General features: G+C 43.5%; 1 protein-coding gene across 1 annotated transcript in view; it reads left to right on the top strand.

The window, feature by feature from the left end:
* Positions 1-24,308, top strand: part of LOC124717020 (amyloid protein-binding protein 2) — a 130,372-nt gene that overhangs the window by 3,557 nt on the left and 102,507 nt on the right. The window contains exon 5 of the mRNA XM_047243678.1: positions 11,291-11,417. Coding sequence (XP_047099634.1) covers positions 11,291-11,417 — 127 coding nt within the window. The remainder of the gene's footprint in view (positions 1-11,290; positions 11,418-24,308) is intronic.

The raw sequence follows: 24,308 nt of genomic DNA, 5'->3' as shown, positions 1-24,308 counted from the left end.
GCACCTGCCCATATTTCCCATTCCCTTCTCCTCTCCTGTTGCTGCATTTGGTGATAGTCTTTTCGTGCCTCTATCTAATCTCTGCACGCTCTGCCAGACACCACACTTCTCTCCCCCCCCCCTCCCCCCCCTCTCCCATATCCTGATATTCCTTCCCCGCCCCCTCCAGATTGCTGCTTTTGCTCCATGTGACAGTTGGATTATAGTCCGAGCTGCCAGAGATGGAGGTCATTGTACATGTGGTGTGATTGCTTATGTGAATGAATATGTGTGTGTTTCCTTTTCTGATGAAGGCTTTTGCCGAAAGCTGAATGTGTAACAAGTCTTTCTGTTGTACCTCTGCATAACTCAATGTGTCATCTTTACGGTGAGCAGCAATCTATAATTTTCCTTATATTGTCAATTATGAACAGTCGCACAGATCCAGTTGCTGTGTTATCAGGCTCTCAGTTCACCATAAGTACTGAATGTATGAAATTGTGGCTGTATTGTACACCATATATCATAAAATTGAGACAAGTCAGAGGTGTCATCAAAGAACATCAGGTGAAGTGGTGCACACCAGAATTTAATATTGTAAAAAGCTGTCCTGTTGAACATCTGTAGAGTGGCTGACTGAACTGATGCTGAATTATGTGGGGGGGAATCCTTCATACAAACCTATGAAGACCATGAGCAAGAGCGTGAGATTAGCAAAGTATGAGAGAAGATCCTGTCAGAGTTGTATACGATGCACTTGTAGAAAAGTTTGTGCGAGGGTTGGAACTTAAAATAGTGGAAACTATTTATTCACAACCGATACAAAAAAGTTACATATTTGCACCTGTTACTGTCCTTCAAAGTAGTCACTAGCATTGTGTAGAACCCGTTGCCAGCAATCTGGAAGGCTTAGTATTACCGTTAGCAGAGCCTGTTCTGTTGATGGTGTGAATGGAGCAATCTACTGCCTGTCGAATCTCAGGAACAGTTCTGAAGCGAATGCTACAAATTGGTTCCTTCATCTTTGGAATCAAATCAAAGTCACAAGGACTTAGGTCTGGGGAGTATGGTGGATGGGAGAGTACTTCCCAGTCCCATCGATCGATCAGAGAAACCACAGCTTGCACTGTATGTGCCTCCGCATTGTCATGCAAAATGATGGGTGGGTTGAGCAGATAGTGTCGCCGCTTCTTTCACAAAGCTGGTCACAAATGGTGCTCCAAAAAAGAACAGTAATACTGTGAATTGACGGTCTGCCGTGGAGGAACATAATGCATTAGGATGACGCCATTGCAGCCGTACACTAGAATCACCATAACTTTAGACTGCTCCATTCACACCATCAACAAAACAGGCTCTGCTAATGGTATACTATGCCTTCTACATCACTGGCAACAGGTTCTACATAATGCTGGTGACTACTTTGAAGGGCAGTAACAGGTGCAAACATGTAACTCTTTTGTACCAGTTGTGAATAAATAGTTGCCACTATTTAAGTTCCAACCCTCGTGTTTAGATGGCAGGAAGATGAATCAATCCCAGTATTAGCTAATACAAATGACAAAACAGGATAGTACACACGAGGAAATTCCCATTGCTGAGGCACCAAACACTAGGAAAATACAACCACACAAGTGTTTACTGTGGTGAAGAACTGTCACACCTGTTTATGCCCAGAAGACACCACTATACAGCAGTATTTCTGAAATTTGTTTAATTTAGGAAGTATATATACGTATTGTCAAAGACTTACATACATATTGTAGAACAATACTTGTGTCCATCAAATTAGGGCATTGTGTAACATGACGAATGATAAACTTTAAGAAACACTTCAGTATACTATTCTTTACCTCTTTAAGTTTTAATCAGAAGTGTCCTTATCCATTACACATTTTGCTTTGAAATGTCAATTTGGAAAAACAAAAGTATTAATTTTTGTTGGAAAGTTCATCGTAATGTTATGGCACTGTCTGAAGATACCACATTGAGAGCAGCCTGAAATGCTATGACGTCAGAAGTGGCAGGAAATCTCTAAAGAACAGCAGTTGCAGGTGCATGTTCGGTGCAAGGTGTTGGTGTCATATCTTTATGTTCCTCCTTGGAAGGTGACAATAAAGCATTATCATTCTCTTCTGCACCGTCAGCAGAAATGATGATTGACTCTTCAGGAGTACAGCTGTTGTCTGAGTGCTTCTATTCTTCCATTCTCAGGGCACCAACTTGGTGCCTGTGGAAGAGCAGCATCAGAAACAGAAGTTTTGTCACCATTATGTGTAAGTTCAGATGTTGGGCCATCAGTTTATTCTTCAGTTTCAGTGGCATTATCAGTTGCTGTCCAGGCCTTCTGAAAACAGTTAGTTATATTGCCTGTTGTAACTTCATCCCAAGCAGCAGACATGTTACAGATAGCTGGCAATACATTCTATTGTCAGGCTGTTTCTTGCAGTTTGATTGCATTGATGGTAGCCATAAGTAGTCAGTGTCTGTAATTGTGCTTCATTGAGGATATTATTCCTTGATTCAATGGTTGCAGATGGCTCTTGATGTTAGTTGGTAAGAAGACGATGTTAGGAAGTTCCAGGTCATCAAACAGATGTATTGAGCAGTGGCCCAAAGTTAGCAAAATATCTCTCTTCATTGCAGCCATTTGTTATGGAACCTTCAAGAGTCAGCCACGGAGGAGATATTTGGTCATCCAAGCCTTTTTTTTGTTATTCTCGTAGTGGCGTGGGAGGTTGAATTGGTTGACATTTCTAAAACAATGTGGATTTCTGTACTTTCCCGTAACTAATGGCTTGAACGTCTCAGAACCATCTGAATTACTACACAAGACCACCATCAGTCTCTCATTTCTGCATTTTTCTCCATGACATCTTTTGCCCTTGATGTTTAATGCTTTTTCAGACATCAAGTTATAGAAAATGTCGGTTTCATCCATATCAAACACATCTCTTGGGTGATGCAAATGAGAGAGCTTGGATTGAAATTCCCACACTCACTCATTGGCATATCTTCCTCGTTTTCTATTAGTGCCTCCACACAGATACTGACTGCACGGATTTTATACCTCTTGCCATATGCCATAGCCAGCGCTCAGAAAACAGAAATGCGGAAATTTCATTTTTCTGTATGATATCACAAGGCTTTTGTGGAAGCATGGCGCTGAACAGTGGAATTTGTAGTCAGTGCATGGGTTGGAACCAATCAGCGACTTCTCCACTTCTTTGTGTTTGGCTGGCCTCATGCAGTTGCTATTGTGGCTAAATGAACAGCTTTGGAGATTTGCCTCTATTTTCTGCCTTGATCTTATTATTGACAAGATGGTAGATTCGGGGTCTGAAAGCATTCTGCAACTTGTGTTTGTTTTCTCTCTACTGTTGACCATATGTAAGATTTGCTGCTTTTGTTTTAGTGCCAGAGCATTATTGGGTCATTTCTCTTTTGGAGGCATACTATGAGTGATGGAGGGGGGAAACACACATTCACTGTTCACAGACAGAAAGAAACAGAGAGCCCCCCCTGCGGGTCCGGGGTAAGAATAGGCCCGAGGTATTCCTGCCTGTCGTAAGAGGCGACTAAAAGGAGTTTCAACCGTTTCGGCCTTCCATGTGATGGTCTCCCTTGGGGTATGACCTCCATTTTTCAAAATTCTATAGAAGTACGAGCCTTTTGGGGAAGGACGCCTTACGTGGTGTCTCACTGGTCCACAGTGCACTAAGACCTTGGCACTCAGCATTGTAACGGCGTTGTAACCACACCCATTATTCCTCAAATTGAGCCTAAACGCCTGATGAGTTGCCCAAGTTACGCCCATAGTGCGTTCCCATCTGCACCTACGATCATGATGGACTTTCCATGGCACCCGAAATCCAGCACGGTAGCCAGCCCGTTGTGGTGTGGTCGTCATGTACCCTCTAGGTTGTAGCCCCGTGACAACACAGGGATCGTACTGCCGATACCTGAGCTGCACCCTCCCCACGTCGGCCAAGGAGTAGATGCCCGTCTCCTTGGGGCATCAGGACTCCCGGCAACGGTCATCCTGCCAGGTGGCCCTTGCTGAGGCTGGGTGGCGCCCGTGGGGAGAGCCCCTGGTCGGAGTGGGTGATATCGGGGCGGACGTTTCGCAGATGAAACGTCAACATGTATCGGGTCGCTCTGCGGCTGAGTCTTTTAAAAAGAAAGGTACTGTCTCTGGTTCTGGTTCTCCTGCCCTTTCCCCCTTGGCCACTCCCTGGGAGGAAGGACAGGCCCGCCGGCTTGGGGCGAAGTACTTCCCCCACTATTTAGTCTGTTCTTGGACCGGTGGGGGGACGTTCGCCACCTCCAAGCCCATGTTCTTTGTCCAGCACATCGAGGACATCTTCGGGGAAATCGAGGCTCTCAGTACAATGCGTTCGGGGTCCGTTCTTATAAAGACCACCTCCGCCACCCAGTCGGCGGCGCTCCAGGCGTGCGACCGACTAGGGTACATTCCAGTGTCCATTGTCCCGCATCTGGCACTGAATAGGACGCAGGGGGTTATTTTTCATCGGGACCTCCTGCTGCAATCTGATGAGGAGCTCAGGGCCAACCTGGAGCGCCGAGGCGTGCATTTCGTCCGGCGAGTCCAGCGCGGCCCCAAAGACAGTCGCATCGACACCGGGGCCTTTATCCTTGCCTTCGAGGGGGACATTCTCCAGGAGAAGGTAAAGGTGATGTGCTACCAGTGCGACGTGCGCTGCTTTCGGTGTTTGCGCTTTGGGCACATGTCGTCACGGTGTGAGGCTGAGCCCCTTTGTGGCGATTGTGGACGTCCTCTTCGTGAGGAACATACATGCACCCCACCACCTTGGTGCGTCAATTGTCCTGGCATCCACTCGCCTAGATCTTTAGACTGCCCCACGTATCAGATGGAGAAGAAGATTCAAGAATTAAAAACTTTGGATCGCCTGTCTTATTCTGAGGCCAGGAAGAAGTACGACCGCCTCCATCCCGTGACGTTGACAACTTCGTTTGCCTCAGTCGTGTCCACTCCTTCCACAGTATGCTCACCCCTATCCTGCCCCCCTCCATCTCCTCACCCCATCCGGGGTCTATGCCTCCGCCTCCCAAATCCCTCCCTTCCAAATCCTCCTCCCTCGCAGCCCCTGCCCCCTCTGCCCCAGGGGCCACCCTTCCTCCTCCTCCCCCTCCGCCGCCTGAGAAGTGATCCTCTTCTCAGGCGTCCATCGGGGAAACGTTCTGGACCCCGGCTTCCGAGGTCCGGCGTTCCAAATCGGACCCCGCACGTGAGGACCTTCTTCGGGTCCAGCCCACCATCCCCGTGCCTCATCGGACTTCCCAGAAGGCCTCCAAGAAGAAGTCTTTATCCCCCTCTCCACCCCGGCGCGTTTCGTCTGACGCTCCATCTGTGAGTCGCTGCTCCCGGTCGTCCTCAGTTTCGCCGGGATGCTCTGCTGCCAGGCGCTCAGCTGGCCTCTCGTCGGCGAATGATGCTGCCCCTCCTACGCAACCTGGGAAAGTGGCCGCAGCTGGCGAAGACTCGATGGAACAGGATCCGCCTCTCGCTGGTTGTAGCGTTGTTCCCTCGAAACCTGGCCCTCCGTGGCCGTCGAGGTTACCAGCTCTTCACCCGTTTCGTTCCCCCTTTTTTCTGACTAGTGATGGCTTTGTTACATTGGAACATAAGAGGTATTCGATCTAATCGGGAGGAATTACAACTGCTCCTCCGCCTGCACTGTCCGCTCGTCCTTGGTCTCCAGGAAACCAAGTTGCGCCCAACTGACCGTCTTGCTTTTCCCCACTATACCTCGGAGCGGTCTGACCTTACCCCTGTGGACGGTATTCCAGCTCATGGTGGAGTCATGTTGCTCGTTCGGGACGATGTCTATTACCATCCTATCCCATTGACCACCCCACTCCAAGCAATAGCTGTCCGTATTACTCTTTCTGCCTTTACTTTTTCCGTTTGCACCGTCTACACTCCATCGTCATCCGCAGTTAGTTGGGCTGACACATGATGCACCTGATTGTTCAGCTTCCTCCGCCGTTTTTATTGTTTGGCGACTTCAATGCCCATCATCCCCTTTGGGGCTCTCCTGCATCCTGTCAGAGAGGTTCTCTCTTGGCGGATGTCTTCAACCATCTCAATCTTGTCTGCCTCAATACTGGCGCCCCGACTTTCCTCTCGGACTCTACTCATACCTACTCCCACTTGGACCTCTCGATCTGTTCTACCACTCTTGCCCGTCGGTTCGAGTGGTATGTCCTTTCTGACACCTATTCGAGCGACCACTTCCCCTGTGTCGTTTGTCTCCTGCACCACACCCCATCCCCACATCCTTCGAGCTGGAACATACCGAAAGCTGACTGGGGACTTTACTCCTCCCTGGCAACCTTTCCGGACCACGATTTTCTCAGTTGTGACAGTCAGGTCGAATACCTCTTGGCTGTTATCATCCATGCTGCCGAACGTTCCATTCCTCGTACTACCTCTTCTTCACGTCGCGTTTCCGTCCCCTGGTGGAATGAGGCTTGTAGAGACGCTATCCGTGCTCGACGACGTGCTTTACGCACCTTTCGCCGCCATCCTACGTTGGCGAATTGTATTGGATACAAACGACTCCGAGCGCAATGCCGTAGAGTCATCAAAGACAGCAAAAAAGCTTGTTGGGCCTCTTTCACCAGCTCCTTTAACAGTTTTACTCCCTCTTCTGTCGTCTGGGGTGGCCTGCGCTGGCTGTCGGGCATTAAGGCCCACTCCTCGGTACCTGGCCTGACTTCAGGTAATGAGGTCCTTTGCAAAAACAGACATAATGTCTTATGGGATAACAGCAATCAGTGATTTTATAATGTTACTTTAAATCCGTCTTGATTGCAAATTTTTTTTTTTTATTAGTCATATGACCGGTTTCGATTCATTCAGAACCATCTTCAGATCTGTAAAAATAATTATACTTATTTACTATTTCACGAAAGAAAATCTTTTTCATCCTATCTAATCAACATCAAATGTACCAGAACGTACCTGATATTTAAGTTACAGGAGTAACTGCTGAATTGGACGGGTTACTCCTGTAACTTAAATATCAGGTACGTTCTGGTACATTTGATGTTGATTAGATAGGATGAAAAAGATTTTCTTTTGTGAAATAGTAAATTAGTATAATTATTTTTACAGATCTGAAGATGGTTCTGAATGAACCGAAACCAGTCATATGACTAATAAAAAAAAATTTGCAATCAAGACGGATTTAAAGTAACATTAATGAGGTCCTTGTTGATCCTGTGGATGTCTCCAACGCCTTCGGCCGCTTTTTCGCGGAGGTTTCAAGCTCCGCCCATTACCAGCCTGCCTGCCTTCCTTCCCAGGAAAGAGGCAGAAGAGGCTCGGCGACCTTCCTTCCACTCGCTGAATCTGGAAAATTATAATGCCCCCTTTACTATGCGGGAATTCGAACGTGCACTTGCACTGTCCCGGTCCTCTTCTCCGGGGCCAGATGCCATTCACGTTCAGATGCTGGCCCACCTTTCTCTGGCAGGCAAAAGCTTCCTTCTTCGTACCTACAATCGCATCTGGACCGAAGGTCAAGTCCCCATGCGTTGGCGTGATGCCGTCGTTGTTCCTATACCCAAACCCGGGAAGGATAGACACCTTCCTTCTAGTTACCGCCCCATTTCTCTTACAAGCTGTGTCTGTAAGGTGATGGAGCGCATGGTTAACGCTCGGTTGGTTTGGATTCGTGAATCTCGACGGCTACTTACCAATGTTCAATGCGGCTTTCGTCGCTGCCGCTCCGCTGTTGACCACCTTGTGACCTTGTCGACATTCATCATGAACAACTTTTTGTGAAAGCGCCAAACGGTAGCCGTGTTCTTTGATTTGGAGAAGGCTTATGATACCTGTTGGAGAGGAGGTATCCTCCGCACTATGCACAGGTGGGGTCTACGCGGTCGCCTGCCCCTTTTTATTGATTCCTTTTTAACAGATCGAAAGTTTAGGGTACGTGTGGGTTCCGTATTGTCCGACGTCTTCCTCCAGGAGAACGGAGTGCCTCAGGGCTCCGTCTTGAGCGTAGCCCTTTTTGCCATAGCGATCAATCCAATTATGGATTGCATTCCACCTAATGTGTCAGGCTCTCTTTTTGTCGATGACTTCGCGATTTACTGCAGTGCCCAGAGAACATGCCTCCTGGAGCGCTGCCTTAAGCGTTGTCTAGACAGCCTATACTCATGGAGTGTGGCAAATGGCTTCCGGTTCTCTGAAGAGAAGACGGTTTGCATCAACCTTTGGCGATATAAAGCGTTCCTTCCGCCATCCTTACATCTCGGTCCCGTTGTTCTCCCATTCGTGGAAACAACTAAGTTTCTAGGGCTCACACTGGACAGGAAACTTTGTTGGTCTCCGCACGTCTCTTATTTGGCTGCCCGTTGTACACGTTCCCTTAATGTCCTCAGAGTTCTTAGTGGTTCGTCTTGGGGAGCGGATCGCACTGTCCTGCTTCGCTTGTATCGGTCCATAGTCCGATCAAAGCTGGATTATGGGAGCCTCGTCTACTCGCCTGCTCGGCCATCCCTCTTACGCCGTCTCAACTCCATCCACCATTGGGGGTTACGTCTTGCGACCGGAGCATTCTACACTAGTCCCGTCGAGAGTCTTTATGCTGAAGCTGCCGAATTACCATTGACCTACCGGCGCGACGTACTGCTTTGTCGGTATGCCTGCCGGCTGTTGTCACTCCCCGACCACCCCTCTTATCAGTCCTTCTTCGCCGATTCTCTCGACCGTCAGTATGGGTTGTATGTGTCTGCCCTGCTACCCCCTGGAGTCCGCTTTCGTTGCCTGCTTCGACAATTGGATTTTGCCCTCCCTACCACCTTCAGAGAGGGTGAGAGCCCGACACCACCCTGGCTCCAGGCTCCGGTTCCTATCTATCTCGACCTCAGCTCGCTCCCGAAGGAGGGTACTCCGGCTGCAGTGTATTGCTCACGGTTTGTCGAACTTCGTGCTCGACTTGCCAGTCACACCTTTATTTACACTGATGGCTCCAAAACTGACGATGGTGTCGGCTGTGCCTTTGTCGTCGGGGCCGGCACCTTTAAATACCGGCTCCTCGACCAGTGTTCCAGCTTTACGGCCGAGCTTTTCGCTCTCCATCAGGCCATTCAGTATGCCCGCCGCCACCGCCATTCATCGTACGTACTCTGCTCTGATTCACTCAGTGCTCTTCAGAGCCTTGGAGCTCCATATCCGGTCCATCCCTTGGTGCAACGGATCCAGCAGTCCCTCCATTCTTCTGCTGCTGATGGCTCTCCTGTCAGCTTTCTGTGGGTTCCCGGACATGTAGGAGTGCCTGGGAATGAGGCTGCTGATGCTGCAGCCAAGGCAGCAGTCCTCCTGCCTCGGCCAGCCTCCCATTGTGTCTCGTCCTCTGACATTAGTGGGGTTGTTTGTAAGAGGCTTGTGTCTTTGTGGTGGGATACTTGGTCATCACTTCACGGAAACAAGCTCCGGGCAGTAAAACCGTTCCCAACTGCTTGGACAACCTCCTCTCGACCATCTCGGCGAGAAGAGGTCCTTCTGACCAGTTTGCGGATTGGGCATTGCCGGTTTAGCCACCGCTACCTGCTCTCCGGTGACCCAGCCCCGCAGTGCCCTTGTGGTCATGCATTAATAGTGCGCCATGTTTTATTGTCGTGTCCCCATTTTAGTCAATCTCGTGTTGTCCTGTCTCTGCCATCTACTTTACAGGATATTTTAGCTGATGACGCTCGAGCAGCTGCTCGTGTTCTTCGTTTTATTACTTTGACTGGCTTGTCCAAAGACATCTAACTCCTTCACTTATTTTATCTGCATCTTTGTAAGAACTTTCTGGTGTCCCCCCCCCTTGAGTTTTACTAGATTCTATGTGCTCTAACAATTGTGACTGGGTGCTAATGACCTCAGTAGTTGAGCGCCCTTAACCCCCCCCCCCAAAAAAAAAAAAAAAAAAAAAAAAAAAAAAAAAAAAAAAAAAAAAAAACAGAGAGCTCTCTGGATTGTTGCGTGTTTCGGTCTGTGTGCGGTGTGTTGGCAAAACCCTCTCTTCCCCCACCCTTGCGTCTTACACTGTGGAAGTGACATGTGAGCAGTAAGTAAGCAATCAGGCCATCCTCGCAAAGTTACAGTACAATACATTATTGAGGAAAGATTATGCGAAGTGCGTAATATAAAGTACCATAATGCAGAGCACTACATATGTACATACTTATTCAGTTAGACGAAGAATAAAGAGTGGAATAAGTAATGTGGGGACCAAATTTTAGTTTGTTGTAGGAATGATCTGAAATATGGTTTGAGCAGTAGATTTTGATGTAATCTGACAGGGATCGAACAGCTAATACAGCACAGGTAGCCGGAGTTTTCAGTTTATCCAATTTCAAAATAACAAGGGTCTGCTGTATACTAATGATGACTTCCCATTAATATAGTAGCCAGAAAAGCACACAATATGTTACTATAAAACATAATACCACATTTGACTCTTTGTTTGTTTAAGTGTACTGACAGTATTGATGTACAACACCTGATGTCAATTATGATGATAAAACCATTGGCGCATGGTCCGAAGATGCCGATTTCGGAAAAGTAATTTTTTAACTGCGTAAAATCATGAGTAATACAAACTGCCATTAATATGATTTCAAACTTCATTACTCCATTTACATTGGTGGATAATATTAGTCAGTTACTAGTTAAAACATGGTAGTTCTTTATTTTATGGCAGATATTTCTGAATTTATGAAATGTCATGTTAAGAATAAAAATTAAAAGGGGTTTTACATGAAATCTTCAGTTGTTTTGTAACAACTGGGACATCCAAATTCATCCAATAAACAGTTATAATATTGTGTATGGAAATACTCGTGGCTGCTACATGAACCCTGTTGTTAATGCCGTTTGCACCACACACACACACACACACACACACACACACACACAGGCAGGAGCTTTCAAGAGAGAGATTAAATTTGCATAACTGTACAGTTTAGTTGCCTTCAAATTGTAATGCAGACTATGACATTCTTCTTCTTAATGAGATAAACACATAGTGACTGCACTGAATTTTCTAAATGCGTATGAACTTATTTTTGAATATTTTGATGCTATTTTGGATGTGATTTCATAGATGGAGCCAGAGCAAACTGTGTATTTCAAAGAGATATGGATTTTAAAAAAATAAATAAAGTGGAGTATTTAGATTGATGTTATACATTAATTTACATACATGCTCAGTGGGTCAGTAGTGTGTTTGCTACAAGTTTTCTTACATGAGAACGTACTTTGCAGGTAACTTCCTTGGTGATGCGGGATGGTATGCTGAGAGTGAAAAAGTGCTGGTAACCTGTAGAGACATTTGTTATATGTCTGACGGGTCTATTTATTGCATCCAGAAACTGCTGGAATGTTGTCACAAGTAAGTTCCAATTTAAAAATTTTTTTTATTAACGTGAAGTTGCTGGGAGGGTTAAAATAAATGTTAGACAAATCAGCACAAAAAAAGACGCACTGTCAGCACACAAGAACATATCAAAAGCACTTGAAGTGTTTGTTCACATTTTCTGATTCTATAACAGCTCTCCGAAGAGAGAAAGTGTATATGAGGACGTTGAATGGGAAACTCAGTATGTTAATGGAGAATATAACCTAAAACCATGGGGATTGGAATGCTATGGCAGGGAAAGCAGTTTTAGATAATGTTGAGGGAAAATATGAGCTTGGTAGTGGGAATGAGAGGAGAAAGACTTAATTGAGTTAAGCAACCAATATATGGGAATAGGGAATACGTAGTTCACACAAGAGGAGGAAGTATATGTGGAAAAGACCTGTAGAGATGGCAAGATATCAACTGGAGTCCGTCATGGTGAGACACATTCCAGAGTCAGGTATTGTATAGTAAGGTGTATTTAGGAACAGATGTAGACTTGGACCACAATTTAGTAAAGATGAAGAGTAGGCTGCAGTTTAAGAGAGCTGTCAGGGAGAATCAATGTTGAAATAAGTGGGAAATTGAAGTACTGAGAAATGACAATCTCTGTTTGAAGTTCTCTTAGGCTTCTAACGTTCTAACGACTTAGTGTGAGTGTGAACCTGGGTTATGTCGGCTTATTCCCCCAAACCACCTTCCACTTCTTTATGAGGTGACTTACTTGGAACTTGCAGCCACTCTTCTTTACTGTCTAGCCAGCTGCTAGAAACTCTCTTGACTTATTCTCCGTCAAATAACGCCAGGTACAGTTATTTTTAGACTCATTCTACTTATGAAATAAGTAGACATACAAACTTTACTGTTCATCAATTAACGATGTATTTATGCTCCATACACAATAAAACTCTCACTTTCCACATAAATATGTAACTTCCTGTAAGTCTCTCGTACAGCCGAACGTCAGAATCAAATTGAGTTATGGTTAAAAGAAAGTTGGCTTAGATATCACAACTTTTCTTAACATGAATCAGAAAATAAGTCTTGCCTATAGCAAGCTTATGTCAAGAGTTTTCAAGAGTTCTTTTTTGACTGTCTTTGTTTTCATAACAATAGTCAAAGACACAGTAAGCACAGGGCTGTGTATAAACTCCATGGTTCTTCCTTACACACTCACTAAAACATCTATGGATTGTCCGACAGGTACTTGTCGGTGCTGTTCGTCCGCCGCGTCTACTTTCTTCCCGCAACTGATTTTAAACCTGCACACACAAACACGTAATGCGCAGTAGGTAGGATTCTACCATCCCACACTCATATCCAGAATATCGTGTGTTCGAGACAGTAGAGGGCTGAGTGGCTCTAGAATTCACACAGAAATTCTCGAATCACTACATGTTATAGATGCTGTGATAATGAGTACTACAGCAATCAGTTCAGTTGAAGAGGAATGGACATCTCTAAAAAGGACAACTACAGAAGTTGGACAAACAATTGTAGGTATAAGGAAGGTAACTGCAAAGAAACCTTCGTCAACAGAATATATATTTAAATTAATCAAAGAAAGAAGAAAGTACGAAAATACTCTGTAAAAGACAGGAATATAGCAGTATAAGGCACTTAGGAATGAAATAAATGTGAAGTGGAGACAAGCTAAGGCGAAATCAGTGCAGGAAAAATTTCGAAAAAATTGAAAATAAATAGTTGTCAGGACAGACAGATGTAGCATATAGAAAACTTAAAACAACCGCACCAAAATTAAAAGCAAAAGTGTTAACATAAAGAATGCCAGAGGAATTCTGCTGTTACATGTAGAGGACAGAGTGAATAGATGGAAGGAGTGTATTGAAGGCCTCTGTGAGGCGGTTGACTTGTCTGATGATGTGTTGGAAGAAGAAACAGGAATCAGTAGGGAAGAGATAGGGTATCCAGTATAAGAATCAGAATTTAAAAAAGCTTTGCGAGATTGAAGTTCGAATAAGGCAGAAGGCACAGATACCATCCATTAGAATTTCTAAAACAATTGGGTGAAATGGCATACAAACAGCTATTCAACTTGATGTGTAGAATTTGAGATGAGACATACTGTCAGACTTTTGAGAAAATATCATCCACACACTCCCAAATATGAGCAGTGGCAGATAAGCGCGAGAACTATTGTGCCATCAGTTTAATGTCTCATGCATTCAAGTTGCTGACAAGAATAATGTACAGAAGAAAGGAAAAGAAAACAGGCTCTGTTAGATGATCAGTTTGGCTTTTGCGAGGTAAAGGCATCCAAGAGACAGATATGGCGTTGTGATTGATAATGGAAACAAGTCTTAAGAACAATAAACACATGCATGTGGGATTTATCGACAATGTAAAATGGTGCAAGATGATCAAAATTTGCAGAAAAATGGAGACAAGCTGTAGGGAAAGCCAGGTAATGCACAATATGTCTAAGAGCCAAGAAGAAACAATAAGAATTGAAGACCAAGAATCAAGTGCTAAAATTAAAAGGGATGAAAGACAGGGATGTAGTCACTCTCTTCTACTGTTCAGTCTGTGCACTGAAAAAACAATGATGTAAATAAAAGAAAGGTTCAAGAGTGGGTTTAAAATTCAGGGTGAAAGGATATCAATGCAGTGAAAAGATTTTTTGATAACCTTACTATCCTTGGTGAAAGCAAGGAAGAGCTGAAGGACATAAAAAGACTATTTGAGGGCAAATTGCAGAAAGATGAAAGTATTGAGGAGTAGCAGAAATGAGAGTAATTATAAACTTATACAATGAAAAACGGGTACCAAGAAGCAGGCAAAGTTCCCTCAGGGAGCACATGCCTCTTTCGTGAATATGTGTGCGGCGAGCACAGGACCCCAAGCTATTGCACCTACTTCCTTTCCTGTGCTGCAATTCCCTCATCATCAACTATATTTACTTCTGTTACTTTCTTTTTCGTGTTGCCAGTCTTTGATGTTGACCCATCTACGTCTCTAGGTTCTACGTTCTTTCGTTTACATTTTTATCCATTTATTTCACTTCAGTTTTTCTACTGAAGGAATTTGTTGGCTCTTTTTGGGTTTGACCCCCATTTCAAAAATTTTTTCTGTACTGTGGACTGAATGGAGGAAGATCATGTTACATAGCAACAGCCTACAGTGCTAAGGATCTTCAGTGCACAGTACTTGCGTAGGTTTATATACTTAAAAGCCAATGCGGCAGGCAGTCCGATGCGGTTGCGTCATTACGTACTCTTTTGGTAGATGCCCCTGACAACACAGGGATCATACTTCTGCTGCCTCAGCTGCTAGCTCCCTAAGCATGCAACGCAGTAGATGACTGTGTATTTGGGGCATTGGTACTCCTGGCAATGACTGTGGTGCCGGATGACCTTTGCTGTGGCTGAGTGGCACCCCTGGGGAAAGCCTGTGATCAGAGTAGGTGACATCAGGGCAGGTGTTTTCCACATGGAACCCATCAAACCCCACCAACATAATGGCTGCTTCGATCTGGCTGTTTTAACAGATAGATGTAGATTTTTAATGCAGATAGTTACTATTCAACTGCTTTCCCCTCCTGGCAACTCCTTGGAAAAAGGGACAGCCAAAAGAACTCAGTACCTGGTGTCAAGATATATAAGCCTAAGGAAATATGGGAAAAACCCGGGAATTTTTTCATCTGGGAGAAACTGGGAAAACCTGGGAATTTTTTAGAATTATGGAAATTTTTCATTGTTTTAGTTTTCACTTAAATTTTTGTAATTTTGACTGATAATCTAACAAAGAATTTCACTGTACCCCACTACTGCATAATAATACCAAAGCAATAAAACATAAACAAGAGGGAGAAAAAAATAAAACTTAAGCTGGAAAGAAAATATGCCACTTACAACAACAAAACACAATGCATGCACAAGTGTCTGCCAACAGCAAAGTGTGTCAAAGACTTTAAGACAAAGACTGCAATTCTTCTTAACAACAAACTGCTTACGATGAGCGTATGGTCACAACTGTTTGCATTAGGTTCGCTTGAGCGGTTGCCAGTTGGTTCATGTGCATGCACATTTGAGTCCTGTATGGCTACTTGAAGAGTGCCTGTTTGGTGGATCAGCATTAGCAACAAGCAGCCATACAAGGTACCTGGAAAAAATTTTCTGGTGTGCCTGGGCTACCAGATTCACGCATGTACAGAGCAGTCTGAGTTGTAGTGGAGTGGGGGGCTAGTCTCCATGTGATTGGTGTTTATGTTTAGGGACTTTGCTATTTGCTCTTAATTTACAGCTCTTACGTCAAGTGAAAACTAAATAGATTTCTGTGGCTGGTAGCTATCAAGTGAATTAAAATAGTTTCACATAATTATGGAAGGCTAAAATATGTTACTAGTTTCAGTTTTCTGATTTTATTTTTTTCCCCACATTTTAGCAGTCAAGCATTAATCACCTTGCAGAACAATGAAGTTATTTTTGTTGGTTTTCTAATGAAATTTGGCTTTTATCAATCTTTTCTGCAGAGGCTAAATTTATTTGAAAGAAAGTATTTCATTCCATGTTATTGGCTGGTTTCAACTGTTCGCTGAATTTCAAGTGCACATTTTCATCTTCTGGTATGTATGGCACTATGCCATAATAAAGAACCAAATGAGATGTAATACAGTACTTGTACTCCAAGAAAATTTGCATCCTGAGAACCACACTGAAAAGCTTGAATGTCAGGTTGGGGCCTACTTCATTGTGAATTGGGACATATGATTGTGCACTTTAAGTCTAATTACGCATCTCATAAGGGGAAGGCCTCAGACACGGCCAACCGATTTGGCTCAAATTTGGCAGGTCGCTTGTGTACAACCTAAAATGAAGGAATCTAAGATATTTTGGGTCAACATCCCCACGTTTTTGAGAAAATCACCCCTAAAGTTTATGACGAGCGATCAACTCAGAATTGGCGAGATCGATAGATAATTGTAAATAGAGCATTTTTCATCATCAGGTATGGGATCCGAAAACTAATACTTTTCCAGAAATCGAGGTAAGAAACTTTTACAACTGCCGCTTCTGTACCTACATGGTAAACGCTTTTTGCCGACAGCTCCGATAGCGCAACGGCCATGGTAACTGGCTGCGAATCGGAGAACCCAGGTTCGAATCTCGAAGAAACCTAGCTGATGTTCTTCTTTTCGTTTGTATTTTTCCATATCTCAATTGATAGGGATAGGAGGGTTAATAAGGTAAGTAAATCAATAAGGAATGATGATAATAAGGTAGGCAAATAAATTTCTCAAACCTATTGGGATATTAAGCAACTAAAATGTTACTCCAGGTCACTATACAATGGCTCTTCCGGTCACTGTTACGTGTCCTCACTTTTCTTTGAACAACTCAGTGGATGGTACTTGTCATATAAACATTCGAAACAAATATACTCACGGCACCAAGAACATCTAATGAATGCAATCTTTCGACAGCTACACTGTTCCTTCCGAAGAGTTGGCGGAAAACAAACTTGGTTTACATTTAAAAATATGTCTGTTTCGGGAGTTAATTTTGATGCGTACCATGCATACTATATCATTGCCTGAAAAATCGTGCTGAAAGTTGGTTATTAAGTATGCTGTGAATAGTTATTGCATCCGTGCAGTTGTGCAATTCCCGCTGGGTTTCCAGAAGCACACTGCAATTCTGAAGCCTGGAAATAAAGTTTTTAAACTGGCGATAGATATAAGCATCACACGGCTGGCACACAGGTGTGCAGTTTGGTGGTATTACTTTTACTGTGCACGTCGGCTGACCCTCGCCATCTATAAAAATCGTGTCATATACCGTAGTATTAATGTGTCCACTCCAGGAATCGAATATTAGACAGAACTTGTTATCAGAAATGTATGGTTTTTAAACATTCTCAAGAAATGTTCTGTAAATTGCATTCGTCTGTTTCCTGGATTTGGAGTAGGTAATGTAAACATTTTTCAACAAGTCGATTAAACGATTGACCTCTTCTATAACCCGAGGACCAAATCTAACATTCGTTTCTTGTAAACACAAGAAAATCTTACGCAACACTTTTCCAGAGGCTGTGATATATTGCACTGTGTACAAATGCGTTAGTTTGTTTTTACTACCAACTGCAACAAGGGTTCGTTTTTCTCCCTTACGCGATAACGTGCATCGAATGTTCACCCGATACTTGCATCCTGTCAGATCGGTGTTTATCACATAATCACGATTAAAACTGGTCATAAGTGACGCCGTTTGCGTGCTGAAAAGAGCTGCCACTTCCTGTATATCTTCTATATTTTGTACCTCCTTATGAGAGACGTATTTAGTGATGTGTTATTGACGAATTTTATACTCGGATTTGAAATTTCTTGCCCAAGATAATGATGCATCAAACGTAAAATCCTTGTTGACCCTATATTGAAGCACTGCACCTGCAACCCATTCCTGAAGTATTCTCGTTGTTACATTCTCGTTATGTCAACGAGATTCGACAAATCGATCATATTTCCACTTATTTATTGCCTGGTATTTGTTGTATCTTGTCCCTCCTTTAACAATATCACTTTCCCACAATTTCAAGTCCTTCTTCCTATTCAGGGCTGTTGTTGCTCCATTCTTTTGCAGTGTTTGTAAGTTCCAATTTGGATGATTACTGTCTAGCGCTACCGCCTTTACTTTTACTTCAAGTGGTATAGTGCCATAGTTCGCACATATTCCCAGTGACGTGGAGGTTTCCAAAGTGTTATGACTATTTTGTGATTGACTAGTCGGGATATCTTCCACTGAAACACCTTCTGCTTCGTCTTCATTTTACAGTACATCAGTATCAACAAAAGTCATTTCGTTTGTCAGCACCAAAAATCGCTCGACGATAGCTGCTGCTATCAATCTGGAACGCCGAGAAACAGAACTGCCTGCTTCTGGTAGTGCATTGATAATGCATCTGTCTTCCAACAGTTTTATGAACCAAAACACAGCGTCGGTAACTTCCTGCTTGCCATCGTCTGTGACAGGCTTCCAAGTATATATTACAGCGCTAGTCGAAGGGTGTACATCCTCCATTATTCAGATTATGCACCTGAATGATATGACAAACAAACAATAACTAGTTACTACGGCATAAACAGACGAGCTAATTACTACAAACTACATACAGTACTCGTCTTATGTTACTTACAGAAGAACACCGTATTCATTCACAAAATGTATTTCATTGGGCACATTAACGATGAAAAAATCACTACATGTATCCGCGAGGTTCGCGGCAGCCTAATGACGGAAAACAACTCTTTTCAATTGACTTCTATAAGGCTCATGCAGGACACCTTCACTCTTCCAAGTTCACAACTATGATATGACGAAGGGGCAACCGGGACAACATAACTCTCCCCGCGTGCATTCTATCCCGTGCCTCACTGTAAACAAGCGTCACGTGCTTGGCTATCTGTGATCCCTCGTGAGGAATTCGCAGCGTTTGGGAAATTAGTTTGCCTACCTTATTTTATCATTCCTTATTGATTTACTTACCTTATTAACCCTCCTATCCCAATCAATTGAGATATGGAAAAATACAAATGAAAAGAATAACATCTACTAGATTTCTTCAAGATTCGAACCAGGGTTTTCCGATTCCCAGCCGCTTACCTTGGCCGTTGCGCTATCGGCGCTGTTGGCAAAAAGCGTTTACCATGTGGGTACAGAAGCGGCATTTGTAAAAGTTTCTTTCCTCGATTTCTGGAAAAGTGTGTGTTTGCGGACCCCATACGTGATGACGAATTATCTATTGATCCCTCCAATTTTGAGTTGTTTGCTTGTCGTAACTTTTAGGGGTGATTTTCTCAAAAGTGCAGGAGTGTTGACCCAAAATATCTTCGAGTCTTTCGTTTTAGGTTGTACACAAGCGACCTGCCAAATTTGAGCCAAATCGGTTGGCCGTGTCTGAGGCCTTCCCCTTGTCAGTGCAGTGTACGAAATTCTGTTGGTCTTGGAGTATTCTCTGATATCCTGTTTCTTTCATGAATAATGTAAGAAGATCAATGCTTATACGTACGGACATAAGGACTTCTTATGTCTTCGTAGTTGCACGCGTGCAGCAACGCTTGTTTTCTGGCGCACTCTGGCAACTGCCGAAATGTACCTATTTCTAATAGGTCACTGGAAAATATTCCAAATGGTGGTTTGAAAAGCATTACTTTCAAAGTAAATTTCATTTTACACAAGATGAATTATGATATTCATGAGAAAGTGTGACAAATTTCTTAAATCACATTTGACTCTCTTGTAAAACTTAATACTTTGAGGTCTAACCACTTTGAATTTCGAATCCAGAAGACCAGACATTTATGTCATTATTTAAAATTTTGCTAGTGCATTTTAGTGAGTATTTTACAGTGTGACACACACAAAAGGAGGACCAATATTATATGTGAAAGCTTAGCTTTTCTTGTAGCTACAATATTTATATTAATTGAAACCATAATTTTTTTTCTGTTTTTGTGTTCGCGGTATTTAACAGTGATGTTGTTATTGGCTGAGTAAATCATGTGACTGATGCTGTGGATATCTGCTGTCACCGCTGGCGAGATCACCTGATGTGAACTATGATAGGCTTACAAAAGCACTTTTTTTCCATGAATCTCTACACCAGTGTATAAAACCTTAATCATTCAAAGGATTGATAATTTTTATAGTTCTGAAGAAAAGTATACTGTCACAATACAGAAAAAGTGTATTTTAAACAGGGAAAAATCCAGGATTTTTTTTTCACTTGTCCATGTATGCACCTTTTCGTAGATACTCTTAGAGCCATGAGGCCATTATTTTACATGGAACAAGTAGATGAGAAGTTTGAAGTGGACTCATTAGGATAATTGCAAAACGTAAAACTGTTAATGCCCCGCTGCACAGTCTCGAGCACTTCACACTTGTAAAGTCCTATATGATGTACTAGTGACTACTACTCTACAAATATGGCATAGGGAGTTACCTATCACAGAGACCTTACTCAACACAAACAAGGAGCTATGAGCTACCAGGTAAGATAACCGAATAGCTACAGATACTTGCATCTTAGCTTCTGAAAGAAATGTCCTACCAGAAAATGTTTGTCATGACATGAAACCTTATATCCCACAATTTATGAGATGTTTCCAAATTCTTATGCTTTGGACACAGTCATCCTGCTGCACGGCAGACACAAAATGTGAAAATTGTGGAAGAACCCTTCAAGAAGAGTATCCTAGTGAACGAATTATACAGAATACCATCCACCACGTTCACTGTGTTGCCCAGTATTTAAAAAAGAATAGAATATAAATCAGTGTACCACTGTCGCACACTGAGGCAAGGAAAAAGTATGACCTCATGCATCCAGTGAACATGATGATAGGTTATGCAAAAAATCACAGCTATTACCCTCCTACCTCAACTTTTTCAAAACTAAATCTTCCGGCACATTTGTCTCTCATGGTTCCTGTGGCATCATCTTCAGGAACGATTTTCCATACTGAGGTGGGGAAGTAGCTCCCTCCTCTGGTGTTTGCAAATCAGTCAATGGCTGAAGGAGCCCTGGATCGTGGACAGTCCTTGTCAGCTTTTTGTCCATTCCTACACCCACAGTGAATGAGCCCTCCCAAGAATCTTGACTGCAACAGTTAAAAAGAAGAAAAAGAAATGCGAGGAGAAGGCTAGTCTGGAGATACCACAGGCAATAGAAGCCCCCCCCCCCCCCTCCCACACACACACACACACACGCACACACACACACACACACACACACACACACACACACACACACACAGTTGGACTTAGAACTGGTGGTCATTGATGTGATTTCACCCCCACTGGTAACAGACAGTGATTCTGGAGTGTGACCTGTTTTCTTGGCCCCTTCACACCTAACCTGGATGCCCCAACCCCAATGTTCCTTAAAAGATATTACTGTCAGTTGCCTGAACAAGAACAACCCAAGTGCTTCAAAATTACCGTGTGTGTCAGAACTGTACTGGCCCTCAAGATGGCACCTGGAGTAGTCTGTTGGTTCGCACGGATGTCGTCTGTTACTGGATTCCTCTCCATACCACATTGGAAGCAGTAGTGATGTGGGTGCAAACGACCCCAGCGATCACTATGTATGTAATTTATCTTCAGACAGACCACTTGCTTGCGTTGGGATCATCACCTTAACTAAGCAATTCTCTTCCCCTTTTTTTCTACATGTGGATTTTAATGTGCACCATTGCCTTTGCAGAAGTACTGCTTCAGCTGGCAGTGACCTTCCGATTGACCGGCTTTCATTCGTGATCAGTGTCCCCTCAGTCACAGTACTCCTACTCTTTCAGTGCCGCCCATGGCACTTCTTCAGCCATTGACCTTACAATCTTCCCCAGTCTCATGGTTTCTCTAGAATGATTGCTACACGATGATCTGTGTGATAGTTACCATTTTTTGGGGATCCTGCCACTTCCTTGTCACCATGTGATGGACCAGTAACTGCATTGGGTGTTTTGATGAGCCAACTAGCAGGTCGCCCCACCTTCATCCCCCCTCGTCCAGTTTCATCGATGAGATCGGGAGAGACCTCTCCAGTGTGATCACCTGCACTGCTGGAACTGCTGCTGCCCTTTCTACAGGCCCCTTCTGCCACTGGCTGGTACTATGACAGACCAAAGACAGCGCAACAGCTGTTCAGCAATGCCAAAGAGCCCAGTAGTGTCTCAAGTGATGCTTTCATAGACCACACTTCTCACTTTTTAACAACTTAGCAGTAAGATTTGCTATCTAAACACACTAAGAGAGAATACTGGAAACACTATGTCTCCTCCCTTTGGGCCAAGTTCTGAAGTCTTTTGGGCCGCCAAAACTCAACAACTGTTCTGGGTCGTTTTCTTCAGGGTGGTCTTTGTGCCATCACGTTGGTTCGTGCTGTACATCTTACGTCACACTTTGCAACAGTGGGGCATCGTCTTCCTTCCTAGCGACCTTTTAAACCCATAAACAAGAAATCTCCTCCTTACAACCAGTTATATAATGAAGCTTTCAGTGATTGGGAACTGCTTCATGCCATGATTCTATTCATAAGCGGTGACCCAATATCTCAACTGCATTTGGCTTGAACGTCCCTACGCAATGGTAAGAGAATATCGTCATCTCAGTCTTCAGCCGGGCAAAAGCCCAACATCCGTTGACAACTACTGACAGATTAAAATGCTTGAAAGAATGGTCACCTTCCTATTATGCTGGGTTGTCGAATATTGAGACCTTTACCCTTCCGTCAATGTGAGTTTTGGGAGGGACGATCCACAGTTAAGTTGTTGGTTAAGTTGTAAATGGAAATCAAGACAGGCTTTTTCTAAATGACAACACTTTTTTGCAGTCTTTTTTTTTTTTTTTGCTGCATTAGGCATACGTCACAGCATGGCACAATTGCATTTTACATACACTCCTTGTCGGCTCTTTTGAGACTCCCTGCCATGATTTATTTGTCAGTTTTTATTCAACAGTTATTCTTATTTAGAGTTGATGCACACTCAGCTCCCAATGGGTCCAAGAGAATGGTGCTGCAGGGCTTCTTACGGAGTGTCACACTTTTCCTTATCACTTTCAATGGGCTAGTGACTTCTGGCGGACTACTGATCAGCCCTGTAGTCTATGTTGACCTTTTCATTTGGAATAGTTCCCACTCTGCAGCCTTGGCTGACTGCCAACTCCAAGGCATCTGAAGTGCTTCATCCCTTTCCCATTGTTTCCAGTTCTCTTATGCAAAAATATCGGTCACGCATTTCTGTCATCGAGCTATGGTCTGCCCAGAACTCTACTTGGGTACCCAGCACTTGGACATTTTTGCAAACTACAAGTTTTTGGGACTTCTCTTTGATAAAAAGTGGACATTACTGCCCCACATTCCCCAACTAAAACCTACCTGCATGCAAAAGCTTAAAGCTCTCTGATTCCTCGCCAACATGTGTTGGGCTGCAGATTGTGGTACTCCATATTTACTGGGCCCAGGTCTCATCCTGTTTGGACTATGATTTCCATGATTATGTCTCAGCAGCACCATCAGCATTGAAATTGTTGGATCTAGTCCATCATTGTGGGGTTCATCTGCCCTTGGGCACCTTCTGCACTAATCCCATGTACAGTCTCTTTGCTGAAGTGGGGATCTTCCTTCCCCAGTTCTCACAGTACCAACTCCAGCTGACTTATGCAATCACGAACTGACTATAACCTAATCATCCAGCTAATCAAATTCTTTTTGGATACAAGGATTATTGACCCCCAACACCCACCTTTGAATGCACCTTTAGATTGTCTGCCAAGACCTCTGCCTAATCTTCTTAAAATGTGCTCCTCACATTTTCCCATACACCCCCAATGGTTAGTATCCAGACATGAGTTGGGACCAATCTATTTAAAGGTCTTAAAATATCATTCAATCCCATATCTTTCTGGCACCTGTTAACATTTGTTTCTTCAGGAGTATCAGGGTGCTACCCTCATTTACACTAACAGCACTAAGACTGTGGATAGGACAGGATATGCTTTTACATCTCCTGCTGTTCAGGAACAACATTTGCAGTCATAAATATTTAGATTTTTATGGGGGAACTGATAGCCATTAATAGAGCTCTGTTTTATTAAACAGATCTCCCTCAATTAAATTTATAATTTGTAGTGACTTAGTGAGTAACTTACAGACCATAGATCAATATTACTCTTGTTACCCTGTGAAATCTGCTGTTCAGGATCTCTCTGACCTTAGGTCATACTGCCTACTCAGTTACCTTTCTCTGAGTCCCGAATCATTTGTTGTATAATATTTTTACCGGTAGCCTTAACCATTCATTATGATTATATGGTAATGACACATAGTTTCTATATGTCTACTATGTATTCCATATTGTTGTTG

Source organism: Schistocerca piceifrons, chromosome 1 (assembly GCF_021461385.2).
Source record: "Schistocerca piceifrons isolate TAMUIC-IGC-003096 chromosome 1, iqSchPice1.1, whole genome shotgun sequence".
Lineage (NCBI taxonomy): Eukaryota > Metazoa > Arthropoda > Insecta > Orthoptera > Acrididae > Schistocerca > Schistocerca piceifrons.
The sequence above is the reverse complement of the archived record's forward strand: the minus strand, read 5'-3'. Positions and strand labels throughout refer to the sequence as shown.